Source organism: Bison bison, unplaced genomic scaffold (assembly GCF_000754665.1).
Source record: "Bison bison bison isolate TAMUID 2011002044 unplaced genomic scaffold, Bison_UMD1.0 scf7180017864473, whole genome shotgun sequence".
Classification (NCBI taxonomy): Eukaryota; Metazoa; Chordata; class Mammalia; order Artiodactyla; family Bovidae; genus Bison; species Bison bison.
In genome coordinates, this window is record NW_011495034.1 from 3315270 (window position 1) to 3333001 (window position 17732).

Consider the following 17732-nt stretch of genomic DNA (forward strand, 5'->3'; position numbering starts at 1 on the left):
GCCTCATGGACTGTAGCCTGTCAGGTTCCTCTGTCCAACAGACTCTCCAGGCAAGAATACTGGAGTAGGGTTGCCATCTCCTTCTCCAGATCTACTGAATTACAAACTCTGGGTTAATGTCCAGCAATCTCAATTTTAATAAGCCCTCCAGATATTCTTGAGTCAAAGCCTTGAAAGACAGCCTCAGGTATCTATTCCTACCCTACGGCAAAGGGACATTTACCAGAGTGACTACACACATGGGAAAGGGACATACCCAGTTTTCAGGGACACAGACTCTAAGCCGATGCTATTCTCTAGGGATCCCAAAAATGTTGATATTATTTTCTACCAATCTGAGTGAAGGCTTTCTGGGGATTAGGAGATAAAAAAAATTATAATCAGTGGATGCACAAAACTAACATTGGTTATTTTCCCAGTTTTCTGAATATGTAGATGGAACAGAAATACACTGAATCTAGCAGAATCCTCACATCAGCTTCCTGATCTCTGCAAACATACAGGGTAGCAGTTCCATCATATTCCCAGTTGAACTTTCATATCTGGCTTGTGCAAAAGGTAAGTGGATTTTAGAGATGAACCACAGGTTACTGGAAACTTGATCAGGTGATGATTCTTACTTGCAGACATCCAGATGTGTTGTCCTTTCCAGCATAAAATCAGCACAGTTCCTGCCATGGGATAAGCATCTAACAAACTAGCAAGTTCTTTTGTACTTAGTCCAGCAATCAGAGCCCATTAGAAGTAGTTTGCTTTCATCTGGCAAGGATGCCAGTACATGCTCACTGTCTCAAGTATATTAATTTCTCTGGCTGTGCTAACGTCAATGGATACTATTTGATGACATCAGGCTGGCTGTAGCTGGTGGGCAAGAATTTCGTATATGGTAGGTGCCTTAATAAGTCACATGCAGGTCAAAGGGAAGGACAGAGAGTCTATGAAAGCCTAGGGATCTGCTACTTCAATGCAGTTTCTGTGGGTCCAAAGGTCCCCTCCACAGGAAAAACAAACTGCTTCACCTTGCACTTCCAAAATGCAGGTGTTTTGTTGAGTTTTTTTCAGTTTTGAGGTAACACACACAACACTTGTATGTGCTGCTCTAAACAGAGCATCCAGTATGGTGTCACATGGAAGCAGGGCCCAGATCAAGGATGACTCTGCAACTGCTCCAACCTGGAGCACCATGGGGCTTTAGATTCTGCAGATGGAAAGGCACTCAGAGTGCCTGCAGCAGATCCAAATGCTGCAGGACGGCTCTGGCACACACCAGTAGGAAAATACAGTAGACACTTCTAGTGCTTTGAAGCAGGGCCGTATCTTTCTTAGACAGTAACTAATCTCCTTTGGAAAAATTGCTCTTGGCTTGCTTCTAGAGACTGAGGGTTCTGACCTCAGAGAATGCCAAGTGATCATAAGACCAAGCAATATCTAATACACCAAACCATAAAGCTGAACAAGTGCAAGAGGTGGTAATATAAGAGATCAGCCTGGAGTAGCTCCTGAACACCCAGGTAAGGTTGTATGAACAGGTGGCTCAACTCCCACTGCACCTATGTCTTCTGGATAACTATTTCTCCCCATCCAATGATGCCTATGGTCGCTGGGGAGTTTTCTACGACCAGCTGACAGAAAAGAGAATTCAAGCTTGACTTAGAGATGTTTTCTCCAACTGGCACCAGCTGGAAGAGGTTTGCTGAATCATTACATCCCAGGAAGGGGTGACTTGTCAGTAGAAAGAAATCTTTTATTGTAGGCCAATTGTCAAGCAGTATCTCTATCTCATTTTCACTTTATGTGGAAGGAAAGATGGTGAGACGTATGGAATTACTTCAAAATAGGAGCATGTCAGGGGTGGTTTCAGAGGTGGTTGTCAGCACGGTGGAAGTTATTAATCATTATGAGTCTTAATCCAAGAGGCAAAGCCCAGAATCTGTTCCTTCAGTCAATCCAAAATTTTCTAAGCACCAAAACTCCTGTATGGAATCCCTTTCTGCTGAAAATACCTAGAGTGCTTTCCATTCCCTGCACTTAACCTTGATGTAAGAAAACACACAGAAGTGTGACCTGAGTCATGTCTTTAGATTTTTTATGAAGTCTGTGGTATCTAAATCTCTGCATTCTGATACAGTCTCTCTTCATAGACACCATTCAGTAATTCTACCTACCAAGTAAATTAATCACTCCATCGTTGTAACAAGCAAAAAGTTTGATAAGGTCTTTGAAAAGAAGCATAAATGCAGCATTTATGACACCATTTGTTAGTTCATTTGGATGCACCTAGAAAAAAGATGAAAATTTCATCTGTTAACTGCAAGTCATCAAATGACAATTTTTCTCAGAGTGTGTTAAAATGTCTCAAATTATTACCAAGAAATTGACTCATATTCAACAGATGCTATATAACTCTTTTCGTAATCCTACTAATATATAAAAAAGGATTGCCAATTGTTTGCTTCAATTTAAGTCAATGAAGTTGGCCTATCAAGTGTAAGAAAAATACACATTTGATTAATGAGCCACAAATAAACCAAACCCAACTTCTGAACACCTGTCCTCTTGCTGCTTCCACTGTGTTATAGTACATTCTTTCCCTCCCCATATGAAGTGGTCTCTTTGGAAAAGTTCAGACACCAGGGGCCTGCAGTGACTCAGGGAGGAAGCCTAGCATAGGGAATAGACACCTTAGCCAACTACCCCTAAAGTAATTCTTGAGACTCATAGCATTTCCCCACCACCCACCAAACACTCTAATCACCAGCACAAAGAATAATTTCTCCCCATTTCCCAATCCCTGCTCTGCTCTTTCTCATTCTACGACTTCTTTTCTCTTTTAATTAAGACAATACCATCATTAAAGGTAAGGAAAGCTAAGAAAAATCAGTGAATAAAGACAAAAAAAAAGTTAAGGGAAGTAGTTCCACATATAGCTAAGGGAACTCCTTACTGTAAAATCTTTCATAAGACAGTAACATGGTTTGCTGCTTTTTCTGAAATTTCACAGGAGTTGGGTGCTGTGACTAGGACTTGGTGACAGACTAACCCAAATAATCTTAACAGAGATTTCCAATAATAGTATTTGAGGAAAATCTTTGTTTTAGTCAACCACCAAAATAGAGGAAAGCTAACGTGAGTTATAACTCTCCCTGCTGCTACTGCTGCTAAGTCGCTTGTCATGTCCGACTCTGTGCAACCCCATAGACGGCAGCCCACCAGGCTCCCCCGTCCCTGGGATTCTCCAGGCAAGAACACTGGAGTGGGTTGCCATTTCCTTCTCCAATGCATCAAAGTGAAAAGTGAAAGTGAAGTCACTCAGTTGTGTCTGACTCCTAGCGACCCCATGGACTGCAGCCTACCAGGCTGCTCCGTCCATAGGATTTTCCAGGCAAGAGTACTGGAGTGGGGTGCCATTGCCTTCTCCATAACTCTCCCTGTATGTCAGAATATTTTATTTTCATGCATCAGATATGTTTCTTTAATTGAACTTTTATTTTGAAATTACTGCAAGTCCACATTCAATTATAAAAACAAACAAACAAAAAAAAAACCCAGAGATTCCACATACTATTTACAAAATTATAGTACAATCTCACAATCAGGATATGGATACTGATACAATATACCAATCTGATTCAGATTTCTCCAATTTTACTTGCTGCAAATGTGTTTAGTTCTATATAATCTTATCACATGTATAAACTAGTGTAGTTACACCAGAGTCATGACACAGGTATGGTTTTAACAAAGAAGTCATGTTGGTATCATCCAAAAGAAGGACCATGACAGAAGAAAAATAATTCTTTTCTGCGGATGGTGTCACACAAGCAGACTCTATAAAATGGCTTTTAATAGCAGGCTGGGGTATTTACCTGCCGGATGTCCCTTCTGCAGCCACTTGATCCTGTCAAACACAACAGGAGGCCACCATCCTGCTCTGAACATACAGATCCAAGAATGCACTGCTTGTGGTTTTCCAGGACTGAAGTTATTTAACACCTGTAAACTGCTCTGACAATCTGGGCAGCCAAAATCATCTCCACCGCACTGACAGCCTAAACTAATTGTTCATCCAGTTCACTGATATGAAAATGAAAGTGTTAGTCGCTTAGTCGTGTCCAACTCTTTGCAACCCCATGGATTGTACCTCTGTCCGTGAAATTCTCCAGGCAAGAACACTGGAGTGGGTTGCCATTGCCTTCTCCCGGGGGATCTTCCCAACCCAGGGATCGAACCCAGGTTTCCTACATGGCAGACAGATTCTTTACCAGCTGAGCCACCAGGGAAGCCCAAGAATACCGGAGTGGGTAGCCCATCTCTTCTCCAAGGGAATCTTCCCAACCCAGGAATTGAACCAGGGTCTCCTGCATTGCATGTGGATTCTTTACCAACTGAGCTACCCAGGAAGCCCCTCACTGATATGTTATTGTTGCTGCTGCTAAGTCACATCAGTCGTGTCTGACTCTGTGCGATCCCATAAACGGCAGCCCACAAGGCTCCCCCATCCCTGGGATTCTCCAAGCAAGAACACTGGAGTGGGTTGCCATTTCCTTCTCCAATGCATGCAAGTGAAAAGTGAAAGTGAAGTTGCTCAGTCGTGTCCGACTCTTAGCGACCCCATGGACTGTAGCCTACAAGGCTCCTCCATCCAAGGGATTTTCCAGGCAAGAGTACTGGAGTGGGTCACCAGTGCCTTCTCCCTCACTGACATGAGGGGAATCTAAATCTACTTCCTAAGGGAATTCTTTATCTGCAGCCCACTTTCCAATAAAAGGCAACATAACTGTGTAAGATGCATTTTCTGGTGAGATACGCACATCAAATTCCAGCAGTGCATCAATTTGTCCCTGCAGTATGGGCATGCTCTTCAGCAGCTTCTCAGGAGCCATTGTCCTCATGACACCATCAGCCCTACAATTAAGAAAGGAAAAGGCAAAACTTACTTGTATGTGGAAAACTTGAGACCATGCACGTTGTTCTAAGCTATTTTCCTTCTGTGCTGTGCGTGCTCAGTCGCTCAGTCGTGTCCAACTCTTTGTGACCCCACGGACTATAGCCCTTCAGGCTCCTCTGTCCACGGGGATTCTCCAGGTAAGAATACTGGAGTGGGCTGCTGTTTCCTCTTCCAGGGGAACCCCACCCAGGGATCAAACCCAGGTCTCCCACACTGCAGGCGGATTCTTTACCATATGAGCCCTGCAGGTTGATTTTGAGATAGGAAGAGGCCGTGTTGGTTCTCCTCTCTGTACTCACAATCCTCAAATACACAGGCAATGCTTTCTATACACCACCCTCAGTGTGGTCTGGATGAAACAGGCCAGTTGAATTTATGAATGGACTTTTCTAAGTCTACAACAAAAATATTAATACTAGTATTAACACTCTAGGTTCCCTAAACCCCAGCTTGTTTGTTTTTGAGAGAGAGAGAAATAAAACATGTCTTGGAAGACTTCAAAACCTGTAGACTAGGATAACCATCAAGTGATGAAAAGGACATTCTGATTTGCAGGTTGGTCAAAGAGAGCTGAGTGCAAATAACCAGCTGAAGAGAATGAGACTGCACGGAGCACTGCAGGGAGCACTCACTGCAGGCCTCCCAAGGAGCCCCTGTATCCAAATAGTCAAGGGGCAGCAGGACCAAAACAGTGCAGGAAAATGCCCAGGTGATGTGAACGGGTTGATAACGGCAGCTTTTGGGGTCTCTCCCACTTCTGGGGCAGGAAGAGCATCGCCAAGTGCCCTTATTTGCCTATTCAGGGTTCAGAAGTTTCTATGAAGGCTGTGGCTCTATTGTGGAGAGGTCATGATCGAGTTAGAACATCAGCTAAGGCTGCCCAGGGCCACATAAGAAGCCAGAGGAAGGCATATGAACCAGAATCATCTCTAATATAAGGGGATAAAGCCAAAATCTTAATTTTATAAAATGTTCACCCATAAGAAACGAATCTGTTTTGAACAGGCAAGATTATATTTTTCAGCTAAATTTAGGTCAGCTATCAGAAAATAGAGCTATATCTTTTGGGGGTGATTCCTGAGACTAAAATATTAACTTTTCTATATGTTGCCATTATTTCAAATTATGAATGGATACAGGATTTGCAGAGGAAGAGATGGTTAGATAGCATCATCAACTCAATGGACATGAGTATTATCAGTTCAATTATGGTGTGTTTGTATGTGTGCTTATGTGTGTGCATGTATAATAGTGTGGGCTTCCCTGGTTGCTCAGTAGTGAATAATCTGCCTGCCAATGCAGGAGATGCAGGTGTGGTCCCTGAGTCAGGAAGATCCCCTGGAGGAGGAAAATGGCAACCCACTCCAGTAGTCCTGCTTGGGAAATCCCATGGACAGAGAAGACTGCTGGGCTAATCCATGGGGTTGCAAAAGAGTGGGACAAGACTTAGTAGGTCAACAGGAACAACAATGTATAATAGTAGAACAGTATTACCTGTCAAAAACAGATCTCCATGCATACACACAGTTCAGTTTCACCTCAAACAAAACATACTGAAATAATTATTGTCAGCTACAGCCACATTCTGTTAAATGAAACTTGTTTAAATTCTTTCCACTTAAAATTATTTAAAAGTATGTAAGTATTCAAGAATTTTGAGTTGATTTTAACAAAATAAACTGTTGTACCATGTCAACTTTGAGCAGCAAATCAAATTTTCTGCATGAAAATAAAAGCACAGTAATATTGCAACCTCAAGGCTAACTTTCGTAATATTACTAGTTGAGTTTCTTTTTTTTTTTTTAAGGTGATTGTAAACTGGGCCTCCATGACCAAAATTAGTTGGTATTTAACTTAGTGAAGATATATCATGTATGTCTCAAAGACTTACTCTGTGCAAACAAATATGAGAAAAAAAAACAACAACATACCCTTTCTTCACTCTGGCAAAATCAAATGCCATCTGTCTGTAAGAGAAAGCCTTTTCATTCAAATATCTACTATAGCGCCTTATGAAGGTAGACATGTCATAACCTGGAGGAAGGGCAGAGGAAATAAAACTAATTAATAAAATATGTTCAACTGTGCTTTGCTTAGTTCCAATTTTTTTAAACTCCTCAAATGTAAATAATTCTAAGATGAGGTGAATAAGTGTACCAGAAAGGCCTCATTTAAAATCCTACTTCAGGCAAAAATACTTTTGGCATGAGACATTCCAAGACTATTCCATTTAGTTATGCTACCGTCTTTGTACAGAATGTCTTTTCTGATTTTTCCTCGCATTTTTGTTCATTATTTCAGACTTAATACATGTAGTTATCTGAGAACTATTCATGCTTAGTGTGCTTGCCTATACATAATAGACAAGCAGAAAATATGGTGAATGAACACATGATTGTAGTACAAATCCTATTAATTTAGAAAAACATTTAAAACTGAGTACTTTTAAGTTGGGAATGTATTTTTAACTTCACTGCCTCCTATACCTTCATAAACAAACAACTGTGGGTCTAGCATACCCACTGTTATTTTTTAAGGTAAATACTGAAAGACAAAAAATAAAATTAATATATAATTTATATACTGAGTTGCCTAACAATTAAATATTTTAAAGCTACTATAAAGTAACTATATATAGTTATATTTATATTTTATTCTTAGATATCCAGTGGAGCTATCGGTTATAATGATTTTCAATGAATTTTGAATAATTAAAAAAATCAAAAGATTCTGTACCAAAAGGATTAGCAAGAAAATTATAAAACATAATATTCTTACCATGGGATCCACTTTTGTCCAAAAAATTGCTGAGATTGAAGAGTGTATTTCTAGAAGCCAAATACTGAATAAATCTCTGAAAAACAAAAATCAGAATCAAATATCAATATTCTCAAAGCATTAATTTCAACAACTTCTGATATTAAAGGGAATTTTTAGGGAATTTCTAAAAATACGCATTCTCATTGTGATTTTTTTTTCCCACTCAGTATAGTTTCCTAGTCTCCTGGTTTTCTCTAATGGGGAATAAAAACTAAATCATATTCACTGAATCAGAATTAAGTTTTATGATCTTGCATTTCTGTGTATAACAGAAACATTTGAATTTAATAGGATTCAGTAGGCATCCCATATAAAATGGCTAATTTTTAGTTTGTGAGTATTTTCCAAAATGAAACACTGTTATGTGAGCAATTTTCACACAGAGGCACAAAGGAATACTTCCAATGGGAAAAACAATTTTGCTGTTTCTTTCTCCTAACATTTTTATCCATTAATATGTTTACATGGTATATACATATTTAACACATGTCTAACAGCATTTTTCTGAAAAACAGGTAAACAGAAGAGCAAGACTGTACTCCAGATGACTTTTCTATATACTTCCTCTTATTTTTCTAACTAGTAAAAGTGGAGAGGGCCTTAAGGCTTATCAGTCCCCCTCCCCTGCCAAAAAAAGAACACTTGCGTCTACGAGCTTTACCTCATTTCCGTGCACCATGAGATGATGTGTAGTGACTAAAGCTTTGAATACAACCACCCAGCTACTGTTCGTTGCCCGCTCAAAGAGCGTGTCTGCCATCTGAGGAATATTAACATTGGTCTCATTGGTAGCCTGGATCAAATCTATGAGAACAGAAGATTTCGGTCAATAACACAAATGATTGCATAAAAAAAATTCATTTCAAATTTTAAACATTTAAACCTGTTTACAAAAGTATGAGCCAAAACTGCATTGACAACAGCTAAACAAATGTTCAAAAATTGTATGTAATATTTTCACACATGGACACATATTAATAAATACATTTACCCAATGTATTTACTTTTTCTTGGGCTTTTTTTTCCCTACTGAATTCTCTTCTGTATCCTCTTCTGAATTTAACCCATTTTCTGGGCCCAGTGTCATTTTTTAGAAATAACAAACTCCAGGAATGCTAAGCTTCATGTTAATCTTTTTTGTTATCACTTTTAGAACAATGTCTTAAACATGAAGATGTTTATTCTATACACCATCTGAAGGCAACAGAATATTTTTTGAAACATTATATCAAAAAGCCTACTTCATCTGGATTTTAATTTTGATGGGTGCTAATGAACATGGGGTCGCTAAGAGTCGGGCATGACTGAGCGACTTCAGTTTCACTTTTCACTTTCATGCATTGGAGAAGGAAATGGCAACCCACTCCAGTATTCTTGCCTGGAGAATCCCAGGGACAGAGGAGCTTAGTGGGCTGCCGTCTATGGGGTCGCACAGAGTCGGACACGACTGAAGCGACTTAGCAGCAGCAGCAGCCATGAACACACTTGTCATGTAAGTGACAGAGGAGAGTAAACACTAAAAGAGGGAAGAATTCCTCTAAACCCATCTAAAGGTTTTACAGAACATTATACAGGCATTAAACTACTATGATTTGACCTGAGTTTATAAGAGAGCGAATCTTTGTAACACATTGACTGTCCACATCTACACATTAGCTGTGATTCTAGCTGTACCTCAGGGGAAAAAATGGTCTATAGCCCCAAAAGAGGCTGCCCAGAATCCAGAAAATAGACCACTGCCAAAAAGTTAGCTGATGCAGCCAAAGATTATGTGCTAAGGAACAGAAGCGAAGCCACTCTGGGGCAGTGTGGTCTTAAGAAGACTACTGCAACAGCACAAGGTAACCTCTTTAGCAAAACAAAACTGCAGGAATTCTACCAGAGGTCATCCCCACCCTACAGAGGACTATATGTGATACCCAGGGCCTAGGATATTCCATGCAACAAACGCAACAACAAACCCATCCTGTTTCTCACTTAAAATCCACACTTAGTACTCATTAAGCTCCACATTTGTCTTATGCATCTATTTTACAAAAAAATAAATTTTTTAAAATTGATACTCCATCACTGAAATAGCTCTTATCTAAGATTAAAGGGTGTCAATCATTGATATGAATTATAAATGGACCAAACCAGATTTCTTTCTTACATTTATTTTAAACTTCTAGTCCCTGAACAGCCATCCCATAAAGTCTCCTTTTACTGGAATTCTACTCATTCTTCAGGAAATCTTTCCTGGTCCTATTTGAATGTAGTCACATGTTCCTCTGCTTAAAAACCTAAGGCATTTTATTCTTAGTGCCTAAAAGCTGGTGGTCTATTGTCCATGGTGTTGCAAAGAGTCGGACACGACTGAACGCACACACACACACACACACACACACACACCCACCCACACACCCACATCAGATGTCTGTCTGTCATAAGTTCCTATAGTTCCCTGAGGACAGAAACAATCATACCAATGTCTGTTTCCTGGCAGGGCTTGGGAGAACACAGCATGCAGTAAACATGTGTTGAACAAAATGTATAATAACCAAAATACTTTCCCCTAAATCTAAATAAACAGTTCTTTGAAAAAGACAAATTGCTATGCTCTAACATGATTTTCCAAGATTATATCATAGGACTGCTTTATACCTGAAACTCATTATCAGCTACAAGCTCTTCTATTCCTTTACTTATTGAACTGGTAATGTGGAAATGTACTGCTGATCAGAGTAGATGAATACATGCTCAGATAATAAAGAAGTCCCTGGAAGAATACAGATATGCAGGACGACAGAGCAGGAAAGAACCCAGGTCCAGAGCCCAGCTCAGCAACCATTTAGATGTACAACTTCAGAGAAATCACTTAATATACCTGTGGTTTGGTACTTTAACTTTAAAATGGCAGTAATAATTACTACCTTTCAGAGTTATCACAAGGGTTCCCTGGGGGCTCAGCAGTAAAACCTCAGCCTGCACTGCAGGAGCTGCAGGAGACTTAGGTTTGATCTCTGAGTCAGGAAGATCCCCTGGAGGAGGGCATGGCAACTCACTCCAGTATTCCTAGCTGGAAAATCCCATGGACAGAGGAACCTGGGCGACTACAGTCCATAGGGTCGTAAAGAGTCGTACAGGACGTGACCGAAGCGACTGAGCACGGGGTTATTACAGAGATTACAAATGGTCTGAAGAAAGTAGGTACCCAAAGTAAATGCTTGTAAATGCTGTGATCCATACACAGCACTGAGAATATGGTGGGGCATTAGCAAAGATGCCATGGAATGGAGAGTTGAGTGGGACCCTAAAGTCAGCTGTGACGTGGGAGGGGAGTGAGGACACTTTTAGCAAATGTGCAAAGAGTAAAGCTGTAAAAAAAAAAATGACGACTGTGACAGAGCACTGGGTTTGAATCTAGAGGGGTGGGATGGGGTGGGAGGAAGGTTCAAGAGGGAGGGGATATACATATACCTATGGCTGATTCATGTTGATGTATGGCAGAAATGAATACAATATTGTAAAGCAATTATCCCCCAATTAAAAAATAAATCAAAGAGGTACCATCTCACGCCAGTCAGAATGGCTGCTACCAAAAAGTCTGCAAACAATAAATGCTGGAGAGACTGTAGAGAAAAGGGAACCCTCTTACACTGTTGGTGGGAATGCAAACTAGTACAGCTACTATGGAGAACAGTGTGGAGATTCTTTAAAAAACTGGAAATAGAATTGCCATACAACCCAGAAATTCCACTGCTGGGCATATCCACCAAGGAAACCAGAAATGAAAGAGACACATGTACCCCAATGTTCATCGCAGCACTGTTTACAATAGCTAGGACATGGAAGCAACCTAGATGTCCACTGGTAGATGAATGGATAAAAAGTTGTGGTACATATACATAATGGAATATTACTCAGTTATTAAAAAGAACACACTTGAGTCAGTTCTAATGAGATGGATGAAACTGGAGCCTATTATACAGAGTGAAGTCAGAAAGAAAAACACCAATACAGTATATTAACACATCTATATGGAATTTAGAAAGATGGTAATGACGACCCTATATTTGAGACAGAAGAAGAGACACAGATATAAAGAACATACTGTTGGACTCTGTGGGAGAAGGTGAGGGTGGGATGATTTGAGAGAGTAGCATTGAAACATGTATACTATCATATGTGAAACAGATGAGCAGTCCAAGTTTGATGCATGAAACAGGGCACTCAAAACTGGTGCACTGGGACAAACCAGATGGATGGGATGCAGAGGGAGGTGGGAGGGGGTCTCAGGATGGGGGACACATGTACTCCCGTGGCTGATTCATGTCAATGTATGGCAAAAACCACCACAATATTGTGAAGTAATTAGCCTCCAATTTAAATAAATTTCAAAAATAAATAAAATTTAAAAAAATGAGTGCCTCCTAGGAGAACTGTGGTGGTCTGGGGCTGTGCATATGTGGGCAGATGGAGGGGAGAGTTTAACTAGAGAGCCAAGGAAAGGCCAGTGAGAGATCTCACACCTCACATTAAAGAGTTTCAACTTTAACTTATGGAGCAAGGGGAACCCCTGGGAGTATTTCAGCAGAAGAGTACCAGTAAAACTTTTCTTTTACAGGCAAATCACATGTCTTGGCCGATTACTAAATAATATCTGCAAGATAAAAAGATATACAAGATAAGAAATAATTACCTTTGTCTGAAAAGATACAACAGAGACAAGGGCAAGTTAGAAAGCCCAGTTGAGAGCCAGAGGAGATGAACCTGAACTCATGAAAAGGCAGTGGAGACAGAGAGAAATGGTGAAAGTAGCAGAAAAATATTTAGGAGGTAAAGCTGATGGGCATTTGCAAGTGAGCACACAGATATTGTAAGTAAAAGAAATCTTAAATTTAATTACAGATTTCTAGTTTAAGGCCCAGTGAATGCTTTTTTACTGACACAGGAGGAAAGCTGGTTCCAAAGGAGATATAAACTATTTTTGACATGATATATATGAAGTAGCTGTTGGAAGTCAAGTTGAGATGCCTGATAGGGGACTGGAAAGAAATGAAAAGTTAGTCACTCAGTTGTGTGCAACTCTTGGCGACCCCCACGGGCTGGGTCTTACCAGGCTCTTCTTCCATGGGATTCTTCATGCAAGGATACTGGAGTGGGTTGCCATTTCTTTCTCCAGGAGATCTATCTGACCCAGCAAACCAGGTCTCCAGTATTGCAGGCAGACTGTTTACCAACTGAGCCACCAGGGAAGCTCAGGGGACTGGAAGCTGGTTCTAAAGCTTAGGAAAAATGCACGGCCTGGACACAACCTTGGGAGTCACCAGCAACAATAAACAACAGTTAGAACCAGACATGGAACAACAGACTGGTTCCAAATTGGGAAAGGAGCACATCAAGACTCTATATTGTCACTCTGCTTATTTAATTTATATACAAATTACATTATGTGAAATGTCGGGCTGGATGAAGCCCAAGCTGGAATCAAGACTGCAGGGAGAAATATCAATAACCTCAGACGTGCAGATGATTGACACCACCCTAATGGCAGAAAGCAAAGAGGAATTAAAGAGCTTCTTGATGAGACTGAAAGAGGAGAGAGAAAAATATGGTTTAAAACTCAATATTCAAAAAACTAAGATCATGGCATCTGGTCCCATCACTTCATGGCAAACAGATGGGGAAAAATGGAAACAGTGACAGAGTTTTTATTTTCTTGGGCTCCAAAATCACTGTGGGTGGTGACTGCAGCCACGAAATTATAAGACACTGGCTCCTTGGAAGAAAAGTTGTGACTAACCTAGATAGCATATTAAAAAGCAGAGACATTACTTTGCCAACAAAGGTCTGTATAGTCAAAGCTATGGTTTTTCCAGTAGTCATGTACAGATGTGAGAGTTGAACCGTAAAGAAGGCTGAGCACTGATGAACTGATGCTTTCAAACTGTGGTGCTAGAGAAGACTCTTGGAAGTCCCTTGGATAGCAAGGAGATCAAACCAGTCATTCTTAAAGGAAATCAACTCTGACTATTCATTGGAAGGACTGATGCTAAAGCTGAGGCTGCAATACTTAGGCTACCTGATACAAAGAGCCAACTCACTGGAAAATACCCTGATGCTGGGAAAAGTTGAGGGCAGGAGGAGAAGGGGGTGACAAAGGATGAGATGGTTGGATGGCATCATACACACAATGGATATGCATTTGAGCAAACTCCTAGAGATAATGAAGGACAGGGAAGCCTGGCGTGCTGCAGTCCATGGGCTCACAAAGAGTTGGACACAACTAAGTGACTGAACAACAGCAGCAACGATACAGGAGATGAGATCATGCGTGCAGAGGAGATAAGCCATGGATCATACACAGAACAATGAAAAGTATTCATTATAAATAAGGAAATAAGAAGCAAAATTAGGGAAGACCAATATTTAAGAGAGCTTCCCTGGTAGCTCAGATGATAAAGAATCCGCCTGCAAGGAAGGACACCCAGGTTTGACCCCTGAGTCAGGAAAATCCCATGGAGAAGGGAACAGCAACCTACTCCAGTATCCTTGCTTGGAGAATTCCATGGACAGACCACAGGATTGCAAAGAGTCAGACACAACTAAGTGACTAATGCTAATATTTAAGAGATGACTGGAAAAGAACTGAGTAAAACAGCAGACAGAATGGTGAAGAGAAGCCCGGGGAAATTAAATTTTGGAGCCAATTAATAAGAGAGCTTCAAATATTTCAAGCAGCTATTAGGGATAACTGGTATCAAACTCTACAGAAAGTCCGAGCAACTAGAACCCTAAGAATAGAAGGTGTGACACGGAGACTGCTGCCATGTAAAAGAAATAATTATAAAGCCTAAGCACAGCCTGGATGTGACATTTTTAAAGCTAGGAGGCATTTAAGCTTGTTTGAGACCAAGAAGGAAAAATCAAAAAGAGCTGAGTTTGAAAAGAGAGAAGAGGTAATTTATGGGATGTTCTCCAGGCAGGATAAGGTCTAGAACCCAGGGCTCAGATGTTGGGATTAGCCTCAGAGAGGTTTACACAATGAAGAGAGTAAAGACAGGTGCTCTTGAATGGAAATGGGAGAAGGATGACAGAAAGAAAGCCTCTGAGAAGCAAGTTCCTGGTGAAGCAGTAAGCTATTAATTTTATTAAATCATAATTTTAGTATACTCATCTTTGTAATACTCTATGTCAGGAATGGCAAACTACAGCTTGCTGGGCAAACCAGGTCTGCTTGATTTTTTTTTTTTGTTTTGTTTTCAAATCATCCTTTATTTATTGCTTTTTCATGCTGCTTTATTTTTTTATTATTGAAGGACAATTGCTTTACAGAATTTTGTTGTTTTCTGTCAAACCTCACCCTGAATCAGCCATAGGTGTACATATATCCCCACCATTTGGAACTTCCCTCCCATCTCCCTCCACATCCCACCCCTCTAGAATGGGAGAAAATAATAGCATCAATCAATCTAGGTTGATGCAGAGCCCCTGTTTGACTTTCTTGGCCATACAGCAAATTCCCGTTGGCTGTCTATCTTGCGTATGGTGATTTAAGTTTCCATGTTACTCTTTCCATGCATCTCACCCTCTCCTACCCTCTCCCCATGTCCATAAGTCTGTTCTCTATGTCTGTTTCTCCATTGCTGCCCTGTAAGTGAATTCTTCAGTATCATTTTTCTAGATTCCATATATATGTATTAGAATACAATATTTATCTTTCTCTTTCTGACTTACTTCACTCTGTTTAATAGGTTCTAGGATCATCCACCTCATTAGGACAGATTCAAAGGCATTCCTTTTAATGCCTGAATAATATTCCACTGTGTATATGTACCACAACTTCTTTATCCATTCATCTGTTGATGGACATCTAGGTTGCTTCCATGTTCTAGCTGTTGTAAACAGTGCTGCAGTGAACAATAGGATACATGTGTCTTTTTCAATTTTGGTTTCCTCAGGGTATATGCCTAGGAGTGGGATTGCTGGGTCATATGGTGGTTTTAGTCTTAGTTTTTAAAGGAATCTCCATACCATCTTCCATAGTGGCTGTATCATTTTACATTCCCACCAACAGTACAAGAGCGTTCCCTTTTCTCCACACCCTCTCCAGCATTTATTGTTGGTAGACTTTTTGATGATGGCCATTCTGATCAGTGTGAGGTGATTATCTCATTGTAGCTTTGATTTGCATTTCTCTAACACTGAGCAAGGTTGAGCATTTTTTCATGTGTTTGTTAGCCAGCTGTATGTCTTCTTTGGAAAAATGTCTGTTTAGGTCTTTTCCCACTTTTTGACTGGGTTCTTTGTTTTTCTGGTCTTGAGCTGTATGAGCTGCTTGTATATTTTGGAAATTAATCCTGTGTCAGTTGTTCCATCTGCTATTATTTTCTCCTATTCTGAGGGTTGTCTTTTCACCCTGCTTATAGTTTCCTTTGCTGTGCAAAAGCTTTTACGTTTAATCAGGTCCCACTTGTTTACTTTTGTTTTTATTTTTGTTACTCTAGGAAGTAGGTCATAGAGGATCTGGCTTTGTCATCGAGGGTCCTGCCTATGTTTTCCTCTAAGAGTTTTATAGTTTCTGGTCTTAACATTTAGGTCTTTAATTGATTTTGAGTTTATCTTTGTGTATGGTGTTAGGAAGTATTCTAATTTCATTCATTTACATGTAGCTGTCCAGTCTTCCCAGCACCATTTATTGAAGAGGCTGTCTTTGCCCCATTGTATCTTCTTGCCTCCTATGTCATATATAAGGTACCCATAAGTGCATGGGTTTCTTTATGAGCTTTTTATATTATTCCATTGGTCTATATTTCTGTTTTTGTGCCAGTACCATACTGTCTTGATGATTGTAGCTTTGTAGTATAACCTGAAGTCAAGAAGATTGGTTCCTCCAGCTCCACTCTTCTTTCTCAAGACTGCTTTGGCTATTCAGGCTCTGTTGTGTTTCCATATGAATTGTGAACTTTTTTTTTCCTAGTTATGTGAAAAATGTCATTGGTAATTTGATACTGTTCATGTTGAATCTATAGATTGCATTTGGTAGTATAGTCATTTTCACAATATTGATTCTTCCTACCCAGGTACATGGAATAGCTCTCCATTTATGTCATCTTTGATTTCTTTCATTACTGTCTTGTAATTTTCTGTGTAGAGTTCTTTTGTTTCCTTCAGTTCGGTTCACTCACTCAGTTGTGTCCGACTCTTTGTGACCCCATGAATCACAGCACGCCAGGCCTCCCTGTCCATCACCAACTCCCAGAGTTCACTCAGACTCACATCCATTGAGTCAGTGATGCCATCCAGCCATCTCATCCTCTGTCGTCCCCTTCTCCTTCTGCCCCCAATCCCTCCCAGCATCAGAGTCTTTCCCAATGAGTCAACTCTTTGCATGAGGTGGCCAAAGTACTGCAGTTTCAGCTTTAGCATCATTCCTTCCAAAGAAATCCCAGGGCTGATCTCCTTCAGAATGGACTGGTTGAATCTCCTTGCAGACCAAGGGACTCTCAAAAGTCTTCTCCAACACCACAGTTCAAAAGCATCCATTCTTCGGCACTCAGCCTTCTTCGCAGTCCAACTCTCACATCCATACATGACCACAGGAAAAACCATAGCCTTAACTAGATGGACCTTTGTTGGCAAAGTAATGTCTCTGCTTTTGAATATGCTGTCGAGGTTGGACATAACTTTCCTTCCAAGGAGTAAGCATCTTTTAATTTCATGGCTGCAGTCACCATCTGCAGTGATTTTGGAGTCCAAAAAATAAAGTCTGACACTGTTTCCACTGTTTCCCTATCTATTTCCCATGAAGTGATGGGACCAGATGCCATGATCTTTGTTTTCTGAATGTTGAGCTTTAAGCCAACTTTTTCACTCTCCACTTTCACTTTCATCAAGAGGCTTTTTAGTTTCTCTTCACTTTCTGCCATAAGGATGGTGTCATCTGCATATCTGAGGTTATTGATATTTCTCCCAGAAATCT

The 17732-nt window shown here is 40.3% G+C and overlaps 1 protein-coding gene across 5 annotated transcripts in view; it reads right to left on the bottom strand.

Moving 5' to 3' along the window:
• SNAP91 (synaptosomal-associated protein, 91kDa) overlaps window positions 1–17732 on the bottom strand; it is a 168523-nt gene that overhangs the window by 101275 nt on the left and 49516 nt on the right. For all 5 annotated transcript variants that reach the window (XM_010861747.1, XM_010861746.1, XM_010861745.1 and 2 more), the window contains exons 2-6: window positions 8430–8572; window positions 7727–7802; window positions 6880–6982; window positions 4812–4905; window positions 2166–2277 (exon numbers count right to left, since the gene is read on the bottom strand). In XM_010861747.1, the coding sequence (XP_010860049.1) occupies window positions 2166–2277; window positions 4812–4905; window positions 6880–6982; window positions 7727–7802; window positions 8430–8572 (528 nt within the window). The remainder of the gene's footprint in view (window positions 1–2165; window positions 2278–4811; window positions 4906–6879; window positions 6983–7726; window positions 7803–8429; window positions 8573–17732) is intronic.